This window comes from Cucurbita moschata, unplaced genomic scaffold (genome assembly GCF_002738365.1).
Source record: "Cucurbita moschata cultivar Rifu unplaced genomic scaffold, Cmos_1.0 Cmo_Scf00005, whole genome shotgun sequence".
NCBI lineage: Eukaryota > Viridiplantae > Streptophyta > Magnoliopsida > Cucurbitales > Cucurbitaceae > Cucurbita > Cucurbita moschata.
In genome coordinates, this window is record NW_019268521.1 from 2,884,974 (window position 1) to 2,909,179 (window position 24,206).

The 24,206-nt window shown below is 38.3% G+C and overlaps 3 protein-coding genes across 4 annotated transcripts; all 3 read right to left on the reverse strand.

Moving 5' to 3' along the window:
• Window positions 1-1,927: 1,927 nt before the first annotated feature.
• LOC111442745 (phosphatidylinositol 4-phosphate 5-kinase 1-like) lies at window positions 1,928-6,580 on the reverse strand. 2 transcript variants are annotated; one of them, XR_002710369.1, is made up of 9 exons: window positions 5,316-6,580; window positions 5,074-5,238; window positions 4,833-4,998; window positions 4,646-4,756; window positions 4,360-4,553; window positions 4,154-4,284; window positions 3,968-4,061; window positions 2,387-2,843; window positions 1,928-2,356 (listed from the first exon to the last, which is right to left on the reverse strand). XR_002710369.1 is itself a non-coding variant. In XM_023080256.1 (8 exons), exons 1-8 carry the CDS (start codon window positions 6,275-6,277, stop codon window positions 2,534-2,536), a joined length of 2,133 nt encoding a protein of 710 aa, XP_022936024.1. In that variant the 5' UTR covers window positions 6,278-6,580; the 3' UTR covers window positions 1,928-2,533. The 2 variants fall into 2 exon arrangements, 1 of the variants encoding a protein (XP_022936024.1); XM_023080256.1 differs by having other exon boundaries at window positions 1,928-2,843.
• Window positions 6,581-7,915: 1,335 nt separating this feature from the next.
• Window positions 7,916-13,211, reverse strand: LOC111442639 (O-fucosyltransferase 10-like). The gene is made up of 9 exons (XM_023080090.1): window positions 12,600-13,211; window positions 12,278-12,445; window positions 12,052-12,140; window positions 10,692-10,889; window positions 10,384-10,588; window positions 10,128-10,295; window positions 9,861-10,028; window positions 8,496-8,689; window positions 7,916-8,416 (listed from the first exon to the last, which is right to left on the reverse strand). Exons 1-9 carry the CDS (start codon window positions 12,954-12,956, stop codon window positions 8,209-8,211), a joined length of 1,755 nt encoding a protein of 584 aa, XP_022935858.1. The 5' UTR covers window positions 12,957-13,211; the 3' UTR covers window positions 7,916-8,208.
• Window positions 13,212-20,191: 6,980 nt separating this feature from the next.
• Window positions 20,192-23,524, reverse strand: LOC111443644 (G-type lectin S-receptor-like serine/threonine-protein kinase At5g35370). Its single transcript, XM_023081550.1, has one exon. The coding sequence runs from the start codon at window positions 23,060-23,062 to the stop codon at window positions 20,459-20,461; it is 2,604 nt and encodes an 867-aa protein (XP_022937318.1). The 5' UTR covers window positions 23,063-23,524; the 3' UTR covers window positions 20,192-20,458.
• Between the last annotated feature and the right edge of the window lie 682 nt (window positions 23,525-24,206).

Genomic DNA, 24,206 nt, shown 5'->3' on the forward strand with positions numbered 1-24,206 from the left:
AAAAATTCATGTTTTAAAACACTGGAAGTGTACATAAACATTTATTTGATAAGAAAGTATTGTATTTGTGAGATCCCACGTTGGTTGGAGAGGGAAACAATGCATTTTGTAAATTTATAAGGGTGTGGAAACTTGACATTGAACAGTGTGCCAGTGAGAACGTTGGGTCCGAAAGAGGGGTGGATTATGAGATCTCACGTTAATTGGAGAGGGGAACAAGTATCAACCAGGATGTTGGGCCCTAAACGGGGGTAGATTGTGAGATTACACATCGATTGGAGAGGGGAACAAATATTAGCGAGGACGTTGGGCTCCGGATGGTGGTGGATTGTTTGATCCCGCATCAGTGGAAACCTCTCCCTAACATACACGTTTTAAATTTTTTTAGGGAAAGCAAGCTGGGCTCCAGATATTGTGGATTATGAGATCCCACATCAGTGCCTCTCCCTAGCATACCCACATTCGTGTCTCTCCTTAGCATATATGTTTTAAAAACTCTAAGGGAAAAGTACTCTGGGTTCTAGACAGGGTGGATTATGAGATTCCACATAAGTGGAAATCTCTCCCTAGCAGACGTGTTTTAAAAACCTTTAGGGAAAGCACGTTGGGCTCCAGACGGGGTGGATTATGAGATCCCACATCAGTAGAAATCTCTCCCTAGTAGACACGTTTTACAAACTTTGAGAGAAAGCACGCTGGGCTCCAGACGAGGGTGGATTATGAGACCCCACATAAGTGGAAACCTCTCCCGAGCAGACGTGTTTTAAAAACTCCGAGGGAAAGCTCACTAGGCTCCACACGGGGGTGGATTATAAGATCCCACGTCAGTGGAAACCTCTCCCTAACAAACCCGTTTTAAAAACTTTGAGAGAAAACCTGAAAGAGGATGAATAAAGTAAATAAATATTAAAGAATTATTTGAAATATTAGGCATGAAAACATGGAAACTTGAAAGGGAAGACACATTTTTTTGTCATCATCTCATTAATTGTAATAATGCTTGCTAACCAAGCTAACCCAAACAATTACTTTTTTTTTCCTTTTTTCTTTAAATAAAAATATGCCTATATTATTCTAATATTATTTTTAATTTTATTATTAATTTGTCCATCCCATCATAAAGAAAACCAAATATAGAAATCCTAAGGGCCACAGATTTTCCTTTTTAATTAAGATGGGATATCATTTTCTTTTATTTTTTTCAATAATAATAATAATAATTATTATTATTTAATATTTATGCCAACGGAAATATGGTAATAAGACAAACAAAAATTGGAAGGCATTCAAATAAATTAAATAATTTAGCAATTATAGAGGAAGGTGTAAATCAATAAATCAATAAACAAATAATAAATAAAACTATTAATTGAAAATAATGTAAAATACCCTTCTCATCATTAATTATTGAAACCCTTGCATTAATTTATCATACTTTTCGATTAATGCCACGTGGCCCCACCAAGCACAACCCAAAAATGAAACTCTGTGAGCGGCCGCACCCTAGACTACCTCTTTCATCTCCGTACTAGCTCGACTCCTAATTTTTTCTGAAATGACATAATTACCCTTCCAATTTCCCCGGAATAACGTAACTACCCTTTCGTCAATCTTATCTAATCCCTGTTCTTTTTCCTTCCTTTTTTTTCTTTATCTCATTATTTATTATTTCTTAAAATAATAATAATATTATTATTATTTCTGGATCAGAGAGAATTATGAAATTTAATTTAAAATATAAAGATTTTTATTTCGTTCTATCTCTCCAACTAAAGTGAAATTTCACAATCCACTCCTTTCGAGTCCGTGTCCTCGTTGCCACATCAACTAGTGTCTGGCTATGATACATTTTGTAAGATCCCGAATTAGTTGGTAGCTGTTTGTGACATCCTAAGTTAGTTGGTAGCTTATATTCGAAGATTTGCACTTTCCATACCACCACGTTTCTCATTCATGGCTTAAACCAATGCTCAAAAAGCAGCTTAGTTCTTTCTTCTCTCTCCTCAGTTCTCATTTAAAATTTAATTTAAAGGAGGAGAGAGAGAGAGAGGGAGAAGAAAGAATTTGATTAAAAATTTACAGTCCATACAGTACAAGAACAGTGAGAGAAGGAAAGATCCAAAGAAGGAAGGAAAGGACAAGTAAACGAAGTGGGCAAGAAACAAGAACCAGGATGGGAATTGGGTCACCAACGCCATCTTTTCTGCACCTTTCTCTGCTTTCCATGGCGTCCAAAACCTGAAAAAGCCAATACCCACATGGAAAAAAGAGCATTTTGAAAGGGAAGGGGCAGGAGAATTGAGCCACAGCCCATTGACTCTGCTTGTGATTCAAACCGCCCCGCCCCGCCTTGCCCCTCGACGTCGACATCGACATCGACATCGACATCGACATCGACATCGACATCGAAGTTCCGGGCCTGATCAAAGCGTTTGCTACACCCATCCGTGTGCAGCAGCAGCAGCAGCTAGCAGGGTCTGGTCCCTAATTCAACCAGACAGCATTAATCTTGATATTGAACTAATCCCTTTCACTACCTGTCTTCAATAAATATTCTGCCAATGAAGTCTCTGAAGCGTTTGGAGTAGAGTTTAGGATCAACAGCTGAGATTGAAGTGGGGTCAGCTTGCAAGGACTTGTATGCGTGTTCCAGTTTCTTGGTTATGTCGTAATCTTGTAAGATGTCAATGATCCCAAAGTAGAGGACTACTTCATAGATCTCTCCACTGCGAGATGGGGTTAGATGGTTCATTCCACCTGGGGTGTACTGATCAAAGTCGCTACGTCGAGCTAATCGCTCGGCTCTTGCTGGCATGTTAGCTCCTAATCTGATCAATGACTTCCTGATAACAGCAAATGATAAACTATATCAGTGTGTATGAATGTGGTTTGTGGTTTACTACTACATGGCATGGTTTGTACTGATCTACAACAAGTTCTTGCCTCGGTGGTGAAGAAAATAATAGACAAAAGGTTAATATAATGGAGAATCATTGATTACAATGTGTCATAATTATCCTCAACTGCCAAAACCCAATTGGATTGAGCAAAAAAGAGCTCGTAATTATGGGGAATACTAGGACCATAACGTGTTTATGTCCTACTGTAACGACCCACGCCCACTGCTTGCAGATATCGTCCTCTTTAGGCATTCAAAACGCGTCTGCTAGGGAGAGGTTTCTACACCCTCATAAAGAATGCTTCTGTGAGATCTCACGTCAGTTGGAGGAGAACGAAATATTCTTTATAAGAATGTGGAAACCTCTCCCTAGTAGACACGTTTTAAAAACCTTGAGGGAAACCATGAAAGAGGAAGCTCAAAAAGGACAATATCTGCTAGTGGTGGGTTAGACTGTTACAAATGGTATCAGAGCCAAGCACCGAGTGATGTGTCAACGAGGAGGTTGAGCCCAAAAGGGGGTGGACACGAGGCGGTGTGCCTGCAAGGACACTGGCCCCACCACATCGATTGGAGAAGGGAAGGAGTGTCAGCGTGGGCTTGGAGAGTAACTTCGAAAGGGAAAGCCCAAAGAGGACAATATTTGTTAGCGGGACAATATCTGTTAGCGGAGGGCTTGGGTTGTTATAGCTTCTTCTCCTCTCCAACCGATGTGGAATCTCACAATCCATCCCCCTTTGGGGCCCAGCGTCCTCGCTGGCACTCGTTCCTCTCTCCAATCAACGTGGGATCTCACAATCCACCCCCCTTCGAGGCTTAGTGTCCTCACTAGCACACCGCTCGATGTCTGGCTCTGATACCATGTGTAACCTACTAAAAACTATTACCTACTAAATAGCCCCATAACGTGGTATAGACGACCCATGTCACCCATTTATCAGAGAAAAACAATACAATTCATTGCAGACATAATTGATACCCCAATAGTCCCAAATTTATGGCCAACATTAATCATCACATGCTCTTCAATATTCACTCTTAGATGAGTTCATAGGAGTAGAAACGCACCGTCCAGATAAGACTCGGTCCATATCTCGTAACTCCGCTTCAAGGAAACGATGGCCAAGCATAAACTTCTCATTCTGGTATGAATCTTTATTGCCTGCAAACACCACAAGTCTTCTAAATCAGTATTCTAATACGTCTTGGATGACCCCCTCCAAGGTTCATAATGAAAGAACAAGGATATCATACCAGTTCGCAATAGAAATGGAGATAGCCCCATTTTGTTGTATGTATTATCATCACGAAAGTGAAGACCAACCAAAAGACTGTAATCCATGATGCCTTCAGATTCCAAGAACTTGCAGTCTCGATCGATTTGTCTGACCAAAAGTTCGATAATAATAAGGTTTCCATAAGCATAGCGTAACGAAAACGAAAGAGCTTATAACACTTACTTCATAAAGTCACTAAACCAGTTGGATTGAAGGCGAAACACGAAATTTAGATCAAGATCCTTCAAAGTTGTGGTTTCGTCGATCTCTCCCTCAGGAGTACCCGTTGTCCGGCCATGGGATGATCCTTTCAAGTCGAATCGCCGATGGATTCGATATTCCGAGCAGAATAAGTTGCCCATCACAACGAACCGAGTCTAGTTCCCACAAGAACAGATTAGATATCATTGTGAATTCTTGAAGAACATGTAATGAATCTAAATAACATAACACTCTTGATGATGTTTACCTTTTGCCCACCTGTTGGCTTGATGCAATGTATACCAAAAAACTTTGTCACAAGTGAATCTTGATAGCGGGAGACATGCTGATAATAGCTTGCAAGCATCCTGATAAGCACCTGAGTATGCCAGAAGTGTATAGCATTATGCAAGTGGCACTTGTAACAAGATGAACAATTCAAGGAAGCAACTAACCTTTGCTTCAGATTTCTTCACTGTTTTTATCATGAATCTATCATCCTGTGTGAGATAAAAGAAGCTCCCACTCTTTCCTGGCGATGAAAACTCCCTGAGGGCATCATTCCCACAAATTGCTAGCATATAATCAGCAGGATCGACATCGAACAGCTCCCGCAAGCATCTGTGAAGATCAATTAGAAACATGGATCACAAGAACTCATAGCAGAATATCAGGATTCAGAGAAGTAATGGTTACCTGAACACCACAGGGCAGTAGTCCTTCCAACGAAACTCGACTGACGTGTGGGGTGGTGTCGTTTTCGACCCTTCGGTTGGGAACCTCGTCCAGAATTTCTCCCTTGGATCAAAGTCACTGGACTTCAGCTCACGCACCACTGAAGAATGCTTTCCAACGGAATGTCTAAAGAACATAACAACATGGTGATATCAGAATCCACAGTAAATGTCTAAAGAACACGACCTGTTTCATGAACCTACCTGATACCCAACTGGAGATTAAGCATCAGTTCATAATTCTTGTGTCCTTTAGAAATGGTCTGGCCTGGTTTCTTGGCCTCGCCGGAGAAGCAGCAGGGGCTCCTCCTAAACTGCCTGAAAAGATCACGATCCCTGTACAACATCGACGCCTCTACATGATCAATGATTTCACAGGTGATATCTCCGGCTTCACCATCGGATTCCCATATGCAAATTCTAGGGAAATTCCTCTCTGTTACACTCCCTCTTGCTATATCCACCGATGATCTCTTCCGTAATGTGATGGTCAAGTTCTTATTCCAGCTACTGTCGGCACAAATGAAACTCCCGTTCCCTTTAGAAACTCCGTTGTCCCATTGTCCATCGTAGCGATTCCCGTTCGCCCATGTTAAAACACCCCGACCAGAAATCACGCCGTTCTTCCACTCGCCGACATACTCGTTTCCGTTCTTCCAAACGTATCGGCCATGGCCGTCTTGGAGATTTTTCCTCCAACTCCCTTCGTAGAAATCGCCGTTCGTATACCGTTTCTTCCCTAATCCATGTTTCCGATCTGAACTCCACGATCCACGATACGAATCTCCGTCAGATCCAATAAAAGTACCGATTCCCTCCATCAAACCCGATTTGAATTCGCCGTCGTAGGTAGCTCCAGAAGGCCAAGAAAATTTCCCTTTCCCCGACGCCTTTCCTCTCCGCCACTCACCCTCGTACATACACCCGTCCGCCCACAAATACTTCCCCAATCCGTGCGGAACTCCCCCCGAGAAACTCCCCGTGTAACGATCTCCGTTCGGCAGATGCTTCTCCACGACGGTCGCCGACCTAGTAGTCGTCGCTGTAGATTGCGTTGTTATAATGGTGGTCGGAGTAACCCTTCTATTCCCAACTTGAGAACGATTCCGACCAACGATTACAACAGGCGGAGCAACAATCAACTTCCGGGTGTCGTTGTCTCGCATTTTCCCTCCTCCCCTTCACTCTCTCCAGCAATCAGCGCTGCATTTCATCACCTGAGTAACCAGTTTTGAATCTACCTGGCCGTATTTCAGTCGCTTCAAGAGCATCTCCGGCGAATATATCTGAAAATCTGACGGAATCCAACACGCTCTCATTCAAGCTTCGTCTCCATCTTCATACCCAAAATAGAAAGCGCAGAAACTGTAGAAATTTTCAATTCGACGGCTCTGCCTAGGGAACATTGTTAACGATCCAATCCCGAGTTATGAACTCATTTAATTAAATTCTTTAAAAAAAAAAAAAAAAATTAATGACATTTATTATTATTTTTCATTAATTTCTCAAATTTCCAACCATACTGTCTCTATTTTTATTCCCTTCTTCCTAAGCTCCCATCGTGACGTGACGGAATCGCCTAGGATCGGCTTCAGCGCCGCGCCATCAGATTTCTTATGTCTAATTACATCTTTAACCTCCTTTCCTTCTTTATTTACCTAAATGCCATTTCCCATTCTTTCTCTATTTAACCCCATTTTTTTAAATTATAAATTAATTTTTAAAGTGGGAAATTGGATTAAAAGTTTATTTTTTTTTCTAACTTTATTCTCTGGACGGTGTTGAATATAGAGATTCCCTTTAAGAAAATATGGTTTTTTTATTTTATTTTTCCAAAAAATAATTAATTAAATTCACTTAGAGCGTGAAGCTTGAACTTGACATTGACTTAAGCATCGAAACGCCGACGGTCGAGTACCACGTTGGTGGAAGATTCTTTTAATATATCATCGTCTCTCGTGGATTGAAATTTGCTTTGAATCTGTTATCAACGAGCTACCTCAATTGAAACCGTGCAATTACACTTATGGTCGTAACCATTAAACCTCTAATTTTTTTTTTTAATTTTGTTGATGTGGGTTTGTGTGGGAATATTTTGGTGCCATGGATTGTGCAAGATGAATCATCAAAGGCAAAGAACATGAGCAAATGTGGTGTTGGCCCACTTTCACTTTGTGGCCCATTTGAAGTAGTGGATGGCCCTATTGCACTTCTTTCTTGGTTTTCGCACTTGCCCCGACGACCGGTCGGGTATAAGTCTCGCTCTTCCGTACATCCATTTTTGGGGTTAGTTGCTTCGGCAGGTTAGTACATTTCCACTTTTATGACTACCGTTCGGCTGTCTTAATCGACTAATACCTTTTGTGGGATCTAGGTTAACACGTAGTTACTCACGGTAACCCTGCTTCCGGTTCATCCTGCATTGCCGATTCTACTTACCAAAAATGACCCACTTAGCATATTCGTCCAAAACCCTTTTACTTCATGTCAAAGGATGCGACTAACCGTCAATTCTTCCTATTCGAGTTATATTTTGTCAATGTCGTTTCTCAAAACCTTCTCTAACCTATTTTCTACGAACAGGGTTAGAAGCTTTTGGCTAACTTAATCAAGTTACGAGTCTCAAATGAGTACGATTGTTAGAGCTGATGGGTGTGACGTGATTTGGTATCAATAACCAACCATTGCCTAATCTACTACTTGCGTCATCCTATCAAAACCCAGACATTGACGTTCGAGAATGTAGGTCGGTCAGTCAAAGTCAACAACTTTATCCAAATACGACTTTGATAGCATACATACCATTACAAGGATTCAATCGCATTATTTCAAGCTTCAAGCTTCCAAGCTTTGTGAAATGTTTTAGCTTTAAAATGTACATATTTCCAGACATGCCTCTGGCTATATACAGTTATCATCAAGAACACTTCAACAAAGAAAGGGGGAGGTTTAGTTTCAAGCTCACTCAAGAACAAACTAAGAAATCATTACCTTTCATTTTCGACGTTAACTTGCTTCTTCATCCGACCTACCAAGATAGCAACGACGTCTATCTACACCGAGCAAAATTTAGAGCAATGGAGGGGTAATCCTATCGCTATCTCACGGATTCGAAGAGCTGATCGAGCATATACTTGTTATCTGTGGTGTTTGTGTTGTGGGGTTTTTGCAGACATCTGCATTCGGGTAAAGGGTACGTATAGACAGACGTTTTTCGGTTGAATCGTCTGATTCGAGGTACCATCAGCCCCTTTCGATCGCTCTCCGCAAGCATTACCCCCATGTGTTCCTTGAATTCTCTCCAGCTGTAAGATCAACATGATATGAAGTCATCTTTTCAGTGATCAGTGTCAATACACAGTCATAAAGCTCATGGATGAGTACCTCAATTTTATTCTATCATCCATTAAAATGGCTAGCTTTCGTTTATCGGGTTTGATCGTCTTGGCGTGCCCGTCGTAAAGGAACCGCCTGTTCCCCATTAGAAAGTGTGGGAAGTTACCTCCTTGAGTCGTTACGAAGACCTCGCTTAACAAGCATACCATGTAATCCAGAGCAGCCATTCTTGAAGAATATTCCTGTCAATGAAAATTATGCTAACTATTAGTACTTTGCACGGATGAATTATCGAATAAAAGTAATTTGTTGCGATGTTCGTATAAATTATGGCCTCGCTTCCTAACACGTTTGAGGATTTTAGTTTCGAACTTATAAGAGCTTTTGAGCTGAATTGAGGAAGATGGCGAAGTAAGCAAACATAGTAGACATTGTCCGCTTTGGTCCGTTACGTATAGCCATCAACCTCACGGTTTTAAAAAGCGTCTACTAAGGAGAGGCTTCCACACCCTTATAAGGAATGCTTCGTTCCCCTCTCCGACCCATGTGGGATCTCACAATCCTCCCCCCCCTTGAGGGCCCAACGTCCTCGCTGGCACACCTCTCGGTGTCTGGCTCTTATACCATTTGTAACAACTCAAACCCACCACTAGTAGATATTGTCCACTTTTGCTCATTACGTATTGTCATCAGCCTAACGGTTTTAAAACGTGTCTACTAGGGAGAGGTTACTACACTCTTATAAGGAATGCTTCCTTTCCCTCTCCAACCAACGTGGGATTTCACAATCCTCCCCCTTGGGGGCCCAGTGTCCTCACTGGCACACCGCCCAGTGTCTGGCTCTGATAACATTTGTAAAAGCTCAAGCCGATGTGGGATCTCACAATCCTCCCCCCCCCCCTCGGGGCCTAGTGTCCTCGCTGGCACACCGCCCAGTGTCTGGCTCTGATAACATTTGTAAAAGCTCAAGCTCACGGCTAGTAGATATTGTCCACTTTGGCCCATTAAGATTCATCGTGAGCCTCAAGGTTTTAAAACGCGTCTACTAGGGAGAGGTTTCCACACCCTTATAAAAAAAATGTTTCTTTCTCCTCTCCAACCAATGTGGGGATCTCACAATCCTTCCTCCTTGAGGACCCAGCATCCTTGCCGGTACTGATACCATTTGTAATAGCCCGAACCCACCGCTAGTAGATATTGTCCGCTTTGGCCCGATACGTAGCATCGTCAACCTCACGGTTTTAAAATGCATCTACTATGGAGAGGTTTCCACACCCTTATAAGGAATGCTTCGTTCCTTCCCCAACCAATGTGAGATCTCACAATCTTACAGAAATAGATAAACGGTTTATCAGGCAGTCACGGATTTACTAAAATCTTATAGAGCCACAAGGATTGAAACAATAAACTTACCATAAAAGGAGCAAGTTCATCTGGGGTTGTAAGTGATTCCTTTGTATGCAAGAGAGGAAACATCTCCTGTAATGGAGCTAAATATCTCTCTGGTTTGTATAACTTACCCGAAGCCAAATAAATCGACGTGTTATTATCGAATCCCATACCGCGCAACATCATTCCAACCTAACACAAAGAACAACGTTCAAAAAGTAAAACATGCGGAAATTGGTTTAAAGGATACAACTTTTGCACAAAGAGAACAAAACGAATCATTCTAGGTACCTCCAACGGGGTTAACGGGCACTTTCCATTAACTCGGTTAAGACTAGGCGAAATAAGATGTTCTTTGAGTTTGAACTTTTTCCTCCATCCTCTCTCTCGAATCGAATCCATATCGACTTTTTCAGCTTCACCTCCATCATATACACAACACGAGAAAGCTACCATGTCCTAAAGTTCAGATGCGAGATATGAAATCGTTATCAAATGGGGTATGAATAAATAACTCGTCTAGAAGATTATGAAAAAGCATTAGTACCTCCTCGAACCGTAGATGGACCGAAACATACTTCCCATTATCCCTTGAGCTCTTTTCGATCATTCGGCTAACTAGTGAACGTGCAAAAGTCAGAATGGGAGACGAGAACCTTAGTGCTTCGTAATTTGCCAAGCATCTTAAGAATTGGATTTCGGGTGGAACGTTCATGGCCAATCTGTTGGCGAAAGGGGACAATCTTAATACCCTGCAGCAGAGTTTCCCTTAGTTCTCAGTCACAAGTAGAGAATAAAAGGCTTGAGGGGTAGCAAAATGATATTGATGAGTACCAAAATGATAATGATGAGTACCTTTCCCTTTGCAAAACAGGTAGAACTTCTCCCAAGTAATAGTTAGCAGTGGACAAAGCTTGTACATGAAAGTTAGGTATGTTAGAAATGTTGTAATCATATCCTTGCATTAAAGCCTCTGGTAGCTCTTTGACAACTTTCACATGACCGTCAAGGGCAGCTATGAAATGATCTTCATCATAAATATCACCGAACTTACTGAAAATATTTGAAAAAGAAGAAGAAAAATGAGGGAGGAGTTCAATATGTTCTAAGAACGTAGGTAGAACAAATTCATCACACTTGTAATGATTTCGAGTTATAAAACGTTTAACATAGCATTGTTACTTCTATTCTAGAATTTCGGGGGTGTTCTTCGAATTCAAACTTTGAATATTCAACGAGAACTTCAGGAATATACATGTAAATAACCATATAACTAGTTATTGTAGTGCACTAAAAGTTTGTGTTGTTTGTTCGGGCAAAACTTTACGTTCTAAGTTTACGTCTATAATCTTTCAGTTCTAAAAAATCCTGGGGGTGGAGTTCTGTAGCAGCCCAAGCCCACCATTGGCAAATATTGTCTTCTTTGGGCTTTCCCTTTCGAGCTTCCTCTCAAGGGTTTTAAAACGCGTATGCTAGGAAGAGGTTTCCACACCCTTATAAAGAATGTTTCGTTCTCTTCCCCAACCAATGGGGGATCTCACAATCCACCCCCTTCAGAGCCCAACATCCTTGTTGGCACTCGTTCCCTTCACCGAATAATGTGGGACCCCCCCAATGCACCCCCATTCGAGGCCCAGTGTCCTTGCTGGCACACCGCCTCGTGTCCACCCTCCTCTGGGGCTCAGCCTCCTTGCTGGCATATCACCCAGTGTTTGGCTCTGATACCATTTGTAACAGCTCAAGCCCACCACTAATAAATATTGTCTTCTTTGGGCTTTCCGTTTCGGACTTCCCCTCAAAGTTCTCCTCCCAACCGATGTGGGATCTCACAATCCACCCCCCTTCGAGGCCTAGCGTCCTCGCTAGCACTCATTCCCTTCTCCAATTGATGTGGGACCCCCCAATCCACCCCCTTTCAAGGCCCAGTGTCCTTACTAGCACACCGCCTCATATCCACCCCCTTTGGGGCTCAGCCTCCTTACTAGCACACCACCCGGTGCCTGGCTCTAATACCATTTATAATAGTCCAAGCCCACCGCTAGTAAATATTATCCTCTTTAAGCTTTCCCTTTCAAGCTTCCCCTCAAGGTTTTTAAAACGCGTAAGTTAGGAAAAGGTTTCCACACCCTTAAAAAGAATGCTCGGTTCTCCTCCCCAACCAACGTGGGATCACACAAGCTCTTAGTACTATGCAACAAAAACTCCATAACCATACCTTGAATCCTTCCAAACATTATGGAACTCAAACCGGGGAATAACTAGAATAGCATTTAGAAGCCCTGCAACAGCCACCGCATTGCAGATCTGCCAAACCAAGAACAAACATGAACATACAAACATGCCAATCAAATAATCGAAACTAAATACTTCGATGCAAGAATCATCAAGAACAAGTTAACAAAACAGTAAGCCATTCATTAGAAATATGAAAAAACACATACAGCAGAGCGTTGCTGGTTGAGTCCACCATTAGCATCAACAATCAAGTAAGTAGTAGCATCCTTATTGATCAACTCAGCAGCTTGCATACCCACATGCAGCTGAGAAGCTGTAGAATTCGAACATGGCTTCCTCTCTTTCAGCCTTTTATACTTCCAAACCGATGCCATCTGCAAGCAAAATCATACACATTTCAACAGAGTTACAGCAACACAGCACATGAACAAATCATTAAAAGTACAGCTCCAAATCCCCCAAGTTCTAAACGATTCCAGCATTTCAGTAAAAACCCAGAAAAAAAAATGGAGAAGAAGAGGATCGAACCTGAATCGCAGAGGAATTATCAGATTGAATATGACGCCGGAGCAAGTGATACATACGATGGCTACGATAGAGCGAGCCAGGCGGCGAGGGTTGACCGCCAAAAGAAGAGAAAGGGCCAACGCACATAATCAAACCAGAGATATAAAGCAGAGGAAGAAGCACCATATGTCTAAAACTAAACCTGAAATTGAACCCACCGACAAACAGTTCCCGGAACGGCTGATAATAATGGGGTTTCGACCGTAACTTCCGGCGACCCTTTGAAGCATAACGCGGCGGCGAATGAGGAGGACTCGGAGAGCTACTACCACTACTCTGTCCACCATCGCACGGGTAGTGAAGGGTTTTGGGTTTCATTTCAATGCGATTAAGAAAATGCTGCAACAGATTCACACACTCCTTCGAATCAGTGTCGGTTAAAGAAACAGAAAATGAAACAAACCCAAAACAGACAGATGAAATGGGCAATGTGGGGTAGTGGAGTGAGGCTGAACTGCATCAATGGTGGGCTAATGGGCGTCCCTGATTTCGGGAAAGTCCATTAGATAGAGAGAGAAATAAGAGAGAGAAACAAGAGAGAGAAAGTAGAGAGAGAAAGTGAGATTTGCAGAGAGAATTGCAGAGAAAAAAAGTGAGATTAGTGGAGACAGAGCAATAAGTAAGAGATACATTTTATATGATATCCAGTGGGCACTGAGTTTGACTGATTATTTTATTTATTTATTTATTTTAATATAAAGGGCATTTCCGTAATTTCCTCTTTTGTTTTTCCCAATTCCGTTACCCTTAACATATTCTTTAAATAACAAAGGGCATTTTTGGTAATTACGTACGTTTCTTTTCTTTTCCTCTCAAAAGCATCAATTTTCCCTATTTTTTTTCTCTTTTTTTTTTCTTTTTCCAATTCCAATAATTTTCCGTTTTTTTATATTTCCAACATCTCTCCCTTTCCCCCAAAATATTAATGTAATTATCATTTATTTCTAAATATTAATCTAACGGTCGAGATCCACCGTTAGTAGATATTGTCCTCGTCCACCATTAACAGATATTATCCTCTTTGGATTTTCCCTTTCAGGCTTACCCTCGCTTTAAAACGCGTCTACTAGAAGAAAGTTTCCACACCCTTCTAAACGGTAATTTGTTCTCCCGAACATCACAATTAATTAACCATTTAATATATAATAACTATAACATCAGAGGGAGAATGAACAAGATTTCTACTGGTTTATTATATTTTGTCCCAATTTATAGAAATTATATTAAAAAATAAAAATATATTCCCATGAAAATAAATAAGAAATTTTACGAGAATATGGAATGAAATAGAAGGTGGACGACCGGACAGGCGAGGCTTCCTTATTTTGGCTTGTCTCGTGAATATATCTAATTATGTCTTTAATTTTTAATTTTTTTTTTTTGCCTATAATGTTTTAATCAACCTTACTTTTAAATAAAATATATGTAAAAAAATCAATGTAAATTAAATATTATTTTGGGAAATGAATTTGTGGTAATTGGAACAAATTATAAAACTAATTTATGAATTTATTATAAAATTTTTTTATTTCAAATTTGAAATTTTAAAAGTTTATTCCGTTAATTGTCTTTTTCTTTATTTTCTAAAAAAGAAAAGGAAAAAAATTGATGTCGCTTTATCAGAAAAGTCAGATGGGTATTTCCATTTTTATCCTTTACGAAATTTTCTCTTTGTAAAGTATTTATTTAATTGTAATTAATAATTTTTAATTCATTTTTAATGCATTGACTAATGACATTCCCCCAATTGTCTATATTAGCTTAATTATTTATTTATTAGCTGAAATTAGTAATTTTTTAAATACCAATAATCGAATAAACGTGTTAGTCATAAAGTACTTTCTCTCTTTTATTACCCTTTATTCCATTTTTTAAGAAATTAAATTTTTTAATTTTAACTTTAAATTTAAAATTTCATACATTTGACTAACTGGCATTGTCAAACACAAACTATAAACGTTGGGTTTGGTTGACATTTGACATTTGTAACCGACTCATATAAATTTTATAATATTTTAATTACTGACAATTAATTAGTTTATTGGAAATGGATAAATATAAACTTTATTTATATAAACCATGTTATAACTCAATTATTACTCTAATGGTAAAAAAGGAAAGTATATTACCTATAGACACCGTTAACTCATATTACCATTTATAAAATTCACCCTCTTATTAACTTACTTTAAATGGGTAATATTTTGAGTTAATTTGTTTCGAGTTGGTTAGAGAATAAGAATATTCTAAAAAATGACAATAACACAATCATTGATAATAGTGCGATAAAAAATGTAATTATCCGAACACTTTCTATATTACTATATATATATTTAATTAGGTTGTAATTTAGTCGAAAAAATTGATGATTTAAATTTTATTTTGGAATTCAAATATTTAATTTATTAACTTTTAAACTTATTATATTAAATTAAAAAATAATAATAATTTGGTTAAAAATGAAAATTAGTATAAATGTAACATAAAAGTTATAAAAAAAATATATATATTTTTAAAGATATTAAGAAATTAAATATAAAATTTCAAATTTTAAATTTAGAAATCATGAGACATTTGAGCGATTTAAATAAAAATAAAATAAAATAAAAAGAAAATTGTGTATTAAATAAATAAATAAAAAAGGTGAAAAATAATTCAGTTAAATTATATGGAGGGAATTTAATTTGATAGTGGGACCGAAATAAAATTTCCAACACAATTATTAAATGATAATATGCCAAAGCCATCTGACAACTTCTGACATTTATTTTGCCACGTGTCCTCCCCTAACCATTTATAATATATATTTTAATAATTATTATATTTTGTATATTTAATAAAGTTGAGTTTTAAAACAAATGCAAATTAAGTAAATAAATAAAGGGTTGAAAAAGGTTAAAATTTAGTTTAAATTACAACATTTACAAGTACACTTGGATATAAATGAGAGGAATCTTTTACTATTTACCAATTATAATATAATAAAGAGAATACGGTAAAAAAATAAAAATTTAATTGATATAAATTCTAATGATTCGTAGACTATATTATTTACATTATTAATGTTAAAACCTAGATGTAGCATTATATATGGCTATCAATTATAATGTCCCTAGAGGGAGCACATGGTCAAATATGAATAAAATAATACTCCAATCTTAATGAAATATGCGGTTGAACCGAGTTCAAAATATATAATTGATAATTACTGTATATATTAATAAGGTGTACCGTTCTTTTTAATTTTTTAATCATGTGAGCTCAAAAGTTAAACGGGTTTTAGCTCGAAGCAATCTTATGTTAGATGACCCACTGATGATTTGTTTAGAAAAAATGTGAGCGGGGACAAAACGTTCTTAGTGAGATTTTTTTTAAGGAAAAATACGAAGAGCACTCATCTTGGGGTGGGCTTACTGCTTAGAGGCTTTCAGCAGTTATCCGCTCTGCACTTGGCTACCCAGTGTTTACTGTGGGTACGATAACTGGTACACTAGAGGTGCGTCATTTGCTGTCCTCTCATACTAGGAAAAGGTCCTCTCAATGCTCTAACGCCCACACCAGATATGGACTGAACTGTCTCATGATGTTTTGAACCCAGCTCACGTGTTGCTTTAATGGGTGAACAGCCCAATCCTTAGAACATACTACAGCCCCAGGTGGCGAAGAGCCGACATCGAGGTGCCAAACCTTCTCGTTGATGTAAGCTCTTGGGGAAGATCAGCCTATTATCCGTAAAGAAACTTTTATCCGTTGAGCGACGGCCCTTCCACTCGGCACTGTCAGATCACTAAGGTCGACTTTCGTCCTTGCTCGACGGGTGGGTCTTGCACTCAAACTCCCTTCTGCCTTTGCACTCGAGGGTCAATCTCCGTCTGGCCCGAGTAATAACAATCAATTTTGTAACAACTCAAGCTCACCGCTAGCGGATATTATCTTCTTTGGGCTTAATATCTGCTAGTAGTGCTTTTGAGCTGTTACAAAAGGTATCAGAGCCAGACATCAGGCACTGTACCATCAAGGACAATGGGCACCCAAAGGGGTGAATTGTGAAATCACATGTCGGTTGGAAAGGGAAACGAAACATTTGTTATAAGGACATGAAAATATCTCTCTAACAGATAGGTAATAGGTCAAAACCGACAATATATTACATAAATTTCTATTTTTGTTTTTTAATATTTTAAATGTTTCCGAAAAACAGGGAAAGAGGTGGGATTAAATTAGTGACTAAACATTCCGTATTAGGGAGGTTAATCATAAAAATTGAGTGAGTCCAAAGATAAAAGGAGAAACGGCGTGTGGTGCGTGACTGCCAGCTGTCCAAAAGGGTGTCAAGTAGCGTGACGTGTCGTGGAGGGGTATATTGGTCAAGTCGAGTAAAAATCGATCTGGATCTGGATCCAACGGCTATCACATGATCCAGGGATCCACCGTAACATGCTCATTTATAAGTCAACTTTCTCGTGGATCGCACTTCGGAAATGCTTCATTTACTCCTAAAATTTTTAATCAATCAATTTTATATTAAATTAAATTATTTTTTAATTATTCTATTATTACGATGTGATCTCAGTTTATTCATGTATTCTTTATTTCCTGTCGATGATTAAACTATAAATTAAATTTTTTTAATTTTCATGTAATTTATAAATTTTAAAAATACGAACTTTTAATTTTACGTGTAATAACACGTTTTCTTAAAATTATCGAATTTACTAAATAATATAATTCACGAGACATAAAATTAAACCGCTACATCCAATAGTTATTAAGAATGATTCTTTTAGCGATCTCATCGAGTAATTTTTCTATATAGAACACAACACTACGTGAAAAATAACTGAATTAAATAGAAATATTTTTATTAATAAGGAATTGACATAATATTTGTATAACATTGAATGATATATATATATATATATATATATGTTAAGATCACTATCCAACGACATGTAAACGCAATGGAAAACACAACTTGTCTAAAAAAACATTAAGTCAATAGTTTGAAAGGGATTGAGGGTTGTTGGAGTGGGGTGTAAACGAATTAAATAACGGGAAAAAACCCGATCCTTCTAAACCGTGCCCCGTACGATTTGGATTGGATTGAATTAGGTTCAAATAAATGAAAACTTTATGGTTAGATTGGTTCGTGTGTTACTCTTAAACTAGATTAGATTAGATTAAACAGAACAGTTTAGTTATAAATAAATATTTTACGAACTAACAATTTACTTTTATTAAAAATAAAATATTTTTAATAAAGAACGGGAACAACCCCATCTTGAAAAATCTATGGTTGGGTTGGGTTGAGTTGGGTTCATTATTTAATAAAAATTATTTATATTGAAAAAATTTAGAACCGAGCAATTGGGTTTGATCTAAAAAATGTCATAACCCGATTCAATTGAACCAACCCAATTCATCCTACAAACATCTGTAATGACGGGAGAAAAATTCTTAATTATTCGAGTTTATTTAAATAGAAATTGAATGTGTGTAAATTATAGAAAAGTCTAAAAGGCAATGCCATTGAAATTGGAAAGATACAAAAAAAAACAAAAAACACATAGATTCCCCATCTTAATTACATTCTTCAACGAAGTAAAATTAAAGTAATATATGTTTTATTTTTCTAATCCCTACTTGACAGATTAATTAGAATTTAAGCACGTTCATAATCAACCTAACTTCAACTTCATGTATTTAGCTCTTAAATTAACAACAATGTGCACGTCTTAATCAAACTCCAACTTTGTTTGATCGCCAATTTGAACATAATTAAATTAGTTTAAATGTATATTTTCGATTAAGATGTGGATCAATTTTTTGATGCATTTATTGGTAAGGGAACTATAGTGTTAGATGTTTTAAGAAGCTGTACGATATAATTGTTGAGAATTGTTTGAGTTTCATTGTGAGATCCCACATCAATTAGAGAGGGGAACGAGTGCCAGCAAGAATCTTGGATCCCGAGGAGTGTGGATTGCAAGATCTCATATTGGTTGGAGAAGAGAACGAAGCATTCTTTATATGGGTGTGGAAACCTCTCCCTAGCAAACACATCGGTTGGAGAGGGAAAACCCAAAGAGGATAATATCTGCTAGCGGTAGGTTTTGGCTGTTACACTCATGTTGGCTCTTTAAGGAAAAGATCGTGGGTATATAAGTGATGAATATTGTCTCTATTGGTACGAGTCATTTTGTGGTGGGGAACCAAAAGTGAAGCCACGAGAGTTTCATTTATTCTTAACTTGGTATTAAAGCTATGCTTTTTTCTTAAGTTAATCACGTCAAAACAATAGTCGAATATATATATTTTTTTGACATTTTAAAGAGATCATTTATGACTTAGAAGGTGGTGGGGCACGTAAGAGGGTAAAAAGGAGGTCGGACCACGGAGAGGTAATCACAAGGGGAGGCAAACCAATAAATAAGATGGGGTCGCCAAAGATAGCAAATCTAAGATCATTGCCACAAAATGCAAACGATTTTAGAGTTTGTTAGAGAGCGGTTTTAAAATTATTAGAATCACTTTGATCATATTTAAAAATTCAAAATTATTATCGAATACACTTTTAATCACTTAATCTTACAAATAATAAATAATTTTTAAGTAATGTTTTAATTAACATTTCTATAAACATGGGGTAAAACGCGTATTTTCATTTGTAAACACCTGTATCTACGACGAAGTTGAAAGTAATTTTACTTCTAAAAAAATGCATTATTATCTACCTAAACATGTTTTTTTCTTGCAACATTTAAGAGATATGTTGCAGTTGTAGGTGGACCAATCCCCTTCTCTGTTTTGTGATGCATCAAGACATATCCTTCTTACATTATTTAAACCAAGTGGTCTTTTACCTATGATCAGGGTAGGCAAAGCAAAAATGGACAGTTAATGACTATTGGAGGCCCAGCATTTCTACCCGTTTTCGAGTTTAGGCCATAGCCTTATGTGGATAAAGGTGTTTGGTGTCACAATCGCACTTTTTCGACATGTTTGTAAGTGATTGTGTGACACTCACTCTCACCGTTGAGTAAGTCAGCCAACTTGAATTCATGTTGTCGTTGGCCGGACGGATGACGTATACCCAATCCTTGGCCCTGCTATGAGAAAAAAGGTTAGCAGAGAGATTGAAAGCAATGTTATACAGCCCAGCAAGGAAGAAATGCAACACAATGACTTAAATAACATATAACTTCGAATATTAAGAATTCACGACTAGCCGCACCCCTATAGTTAATTTTGAAGCATTTCAAGTTTAGCCGGTGAAGACATGATTTTAACAAAACGTCGTACTTCTAGAAAATACAAGAAACAATACATTATGAACGCAATAAATGAAAGCGAAAAAGTAATACAACATGAAGGATATGGCATGGAACCTGGAGAGCTTTTATGGTGACATTGTCACTCCTCTGCTGGTGGCATCAAAGCGGTCTTCTTGACTGCATTATTAAAGTCATCCCACTTTTTAACTCAAAGGTTGTACCTGCCATTCTAAATAGTTGCCAAGTTAATCAAAATATTGAAACAATATGAGCAGCCAATTCAAACAATGTCAATTTCACAAACGCCTTTACCAATGGAGACAACAGCTAAACAATATAATCCTGTTTAACGAGTAACATAAGAGGCTCAATGAACAGCAACTCAAGTTATGCAAATTACAGGGATCACATGTGAAGAAGCTCAATGTGTTGTATTTACTTAAGAAAGACTACAAGCCTTTACACGAGCTGTTGAGTGACTCGCAAGATGTAAAATTACACAGCATTAGCCAGAGCAGATGGAAGTCTTGATTATGAGACAAGCTATCATCTCGGGCCTGAGACCTGCTGCGAAGACATGTAAGAGAAGAAGTAGTTTGAACCACTCATACAACTAGGGAGCGCATTTGTTGGTGAATATATTACAGACCCATTTTGGTTCCTCTCCTCCTCTATTGTTGAAGCCTCAGTGAACCTACGCCCATAAAAGCGCAAGAAATTCAATGACTCATTTCTGGGCTGACTTAAAGGAATCCCACCTTCCAACATGCTGACTACTGTATCCATACTAGGCCTTAGTGCAGGTTCCTCTTGAACACAACACAAAGCAATGCAAACTAATTTCTTCACCTCTTCATACGTCACACGCCCCTCTAGCCGTGGATCGGCAAGCTCCAAGTACTTTCCTTGCTCGTGCATCTCCAATGCGAATAAAGGAAAATAAACCAGTCCTAATCCTGTTGAAGATGATGATTGGCAGCCTGAACTATCACTGCCATCCAAGCTATGGTCATGGGATCGTGTTGTGCAATTCTTCCTCCCACTTACAACTTCTAATAGCACCATGCCATAGCTATAGACATCGGTTTTTTCTGAAATGGCTGAATTAGTGAGCCATTCTGGTGCAAGATAACCACGAGTGCCTCTCATTGTTGTAAATAGACCTGATTGTTCAGGTGCAAGAAGCTTTGAAAGACCAAAATCAGATATTTTTGCCTGAGAGGAGTCGTGCAATAAAATATTTTCTGGTTTGACATCACAATGGATGATTTTGTGCTCACAACCTCTATGCAAATACGAAAGCCCACGCGCAGTCCCAACTGCTATATCGTATCTCTCTTGCCATTCTAGAGCTGGTCCATTGCCAAAAAGGGTACGGTCTAATGAACCACGATTCATATACTCGTAAACAAGAAGGCGTTCTCTTCCTTGGGCACAAAACCCTTTCAACTTGACCAAATTTGTATGATGTATGTTCCCAATGACTGCAATCTCAGTGCAGAATTCTTTTTTCCCTTCAATGCCTAAATTTGTAATTTTTTTCACAGCCACAACAGTTTTGTCAGGAAGTATACCTTTGAATACTGAACCAAAACCCCCAGAACCTATCTGGACTTTAAAATTATCCGTTGCAGCCGCCAGTTCTTCCAAAGAAAACCTTCTAGGCAAACCTGGGATGAAAAAGGCATCCAAATCTACCGAAGCACGTGAGCTAACATCGCCTAATTTTATCTGTATCCTCTTTGAGATTAACCGTCTCCTCCACCAAAGGAAATATAGAGTTAACAATATGAGAAACCCAGAAATTGGCAAGAGAATAAGAGCGGCTAGTGGAAAATTATGTTTTTCTTCACCGTTGAACTTTGGTGGAGTAGATCCAACTTGAACTTTAACATAGCCCAGCAGATCATTCACAAATGAACTACTCTGTCTGATTGACCCAAACCTGTCTTTGATCATGTAGCAAGAACCTGATGTATTTCCATAGAATATGCCCAAACACGAGCATTCCTTTGAACAGAGAGCTTGACAGGATGGGATATTCTCTCCATATCTAGCCGGCTCAGAGAAATCAATTGCAAAATATTCTATACCATATCCCAAGCTCAAATACGAAAAGGCTGCTGATTTTATCTCTTCTCCACCTCTAGAGGAGTTGCAAGGAGAAGCCAAAACAATGGAATGATCAATTGGTTTACAGCCCCAACCACCCGCGCTTGGTGGAACTGTGTGAAAACTTGATGGACAGGAACAACTAGGGCTGTTGGTTGCACTGTCCTCATTGCAAAGACCAACTTGACCACAAAAGAAAGGAATTTGACAACTGTCAACTGGCCCTATGAATTCTTGTGTCCAACCAGCACTGGAAAAGCTCTTGATAGTAAACTGGCCTGTCGACTCCAATTTGGCTATTCGAAAGTCAGAATGGGGCAAGACAACTTCAATTACGACAACGGAATTGTTACGAGCCAACAGGTAGAGACCAGTTGCATTTAGTATCATATGTTCCACTGCAGCATTTGAGTTTATAAAAGCATTTGGATCCATGGATAATTTCCAGTAGATTTGTCCATACCATTGCAGCATAGCATCGGATGCAGCAACCGAAAAACTATAATTACTGCTTGACAAGTCTGAACTTGAGATTGAGCTGAGCATCACAGTACCAACAGGAAAAGATTGCCCAACTACAATGGTGTCTGTTGGATAATGGAAACTCTCCCAAAGAGAAACATTTGATCGATCAAGTAAGACAAGATTACCGATTTCGGTTAGCCTCAACGCATATACTGCTGATTGTAATTGTGGAGTTGACCATCTCAGATTACCATCCCGATCAGTTATGGAAATTCCCTTACTACTAATATTAACATTACCAGTGCTTGATACCGGATCATTACGGTTAGCAGACCAGATGATTGTGTTGGAGGGCACATGAGTAACACAAAAGTAGAAGCTGCCTTCTTTAGCCAGAGGGTTGACAATAGCCGCCTTGTAAGTTTTATTGCGAGAGAACAAGAAGGCACCACCATTGTCAGCAAAGTTGATGTTGGAAGCTACAAAATTCGGGTATACGAATTCGGTATAGGATATACTGGAGGCCAGAGGCAGAAAAAAGAATATTACAGGGATGAACAACAGGGATCCCATCAAGAAAATTAGAGAAGACAGACACAGAACAGGAGATTCTTCAATGGTCTAAATGAAACTAAGAAGCATTGTTTGTCTCCATTGCAAACTTGTTTTTCAGCTAGTTGACTTCTGAAACTCAATCTCTATGTCTCTAAATTGATGGGCTAAGGGTAGGCAATCATTTAGTAATTGCCTCCATCAGTTGAGGTGCAAGATTAAAATATCCATGAAAGGTCACAACTCACATCAGACAAATATTTAATTAATTTAGATAAATTTGACCAAACATCTCTTCTCTAAGATGAACAAAGCTTTGAGGCCGACAGACACAACGACCTTTTCTTCTAATAAAATATGCAAAACTTGCTATATAAAATTCTACTTACTTCAATCAGAGTGATATAAATTCCAGCGTACATAAACAAACACGCTATCAAATTTCGACAAAGAACATTTTACAAATCTGATCACAAGTGTAAGTCATACCGTCATTCAATTGGAAAACATAATGAAATTTCGCTGCCGCCACCGCCCGTAGCCGAAAATGACAGTATGTCTGGGCCACATTCCACTGAGTCGATCCGATTGGTACAGAAAGAACGAGTTATCCCCGACAGCATCAATTACATCTAGGGAACCAAATGATCGGTTTTGAGAGAAATCTGGACGGTAGAAATTAGACAGAAATCCAAAGCAATTCATGGAACAAATTCCCAATGAGAGCGGTGGCTGCAGCCTGCAGAGTTCCGGCGCGGGAGGAGCTTGGCGGGAGACGCTGCAGAGAGTTCGAAACCCCGCAGAGTTCCAGATATCGGAATTCATGTTTACTTTATTTTAGTTTTACAATTTTTTTTTTCTTTTTTCTTTTTCCAACGCTTGTGGAAATATTAAAAATCATTTATTAAATATAAATTAAGAAAATGTTAATTAAAATAAGAAATATTCAACAAAATATTACTAATTAATAATAAATGCCTCGGATTTCGCAAATAATAGAAAAAAAAATTATATCAATTAATATTAACAAACTTATTATTAATGTAAAATACACCTTAAATATTATCCGTTTTTCTGTTAATTATTATATTTATAAACTTTAATATAATTCAAATTAAAACAAAAAACTAATACCAAATATTTAGTTTTTTTTTATTATTTATTT

Excerpts from the sequence above, each read along its gene's own strand:
- LOC111442745 (XM_023080256.1), bottom strand. The coding sequence starts at position 6,277 with ATGCGAGACAACGACACCCGGAAGTTGATTGTTGCTCCGCCTGTTGTA. Across the intron at positions 4,285-4,359 it reads TGGTTTAGTGACTTTATGAA|ACAAATCGATCGAGACTGCA; the intron begins GTAAGTGTTATA and ends ACTTTTGGTCAG. Across the intron at positions 4,062-4,153 it reads TCCATTTCTATTGCGAACTG|GCAATAAAGATTCATACCAG; the intron begins GTATGATATCCT and ends TGGTGTTTGCAG.
- LOC111442639 (XM_023080090.1), bottom strand. The coding sequence starts at position 12,956 with ATGAAACCCAAAACCCTTCACTACCCGTGCGATGGTGGACAGAGTAGT. Across the intron at positions 10,296-10,383 it reads TCCATCTACGGTTCGAGGAG|GACATGGTAGCTTTCTCGTG; the intron begins GTACTAATGCTT and ends TCTGAACTTTAG. Across the intron at positions 8,417-8,495 it reads GATGATAGAATAAAATTGAG|CTGGAGAGAATTCAAGGAAC; the intron begins GTACTCATCCAT and ends TTGATCTTACAG.
- LOC111443644 (XM_023081550.1), bottom strand. The coding sequence starts at position 23,062 with ATGGGATCCCTGTTGTTCATCCCTGTAATATTCTTTTTTCTGCCTCTG.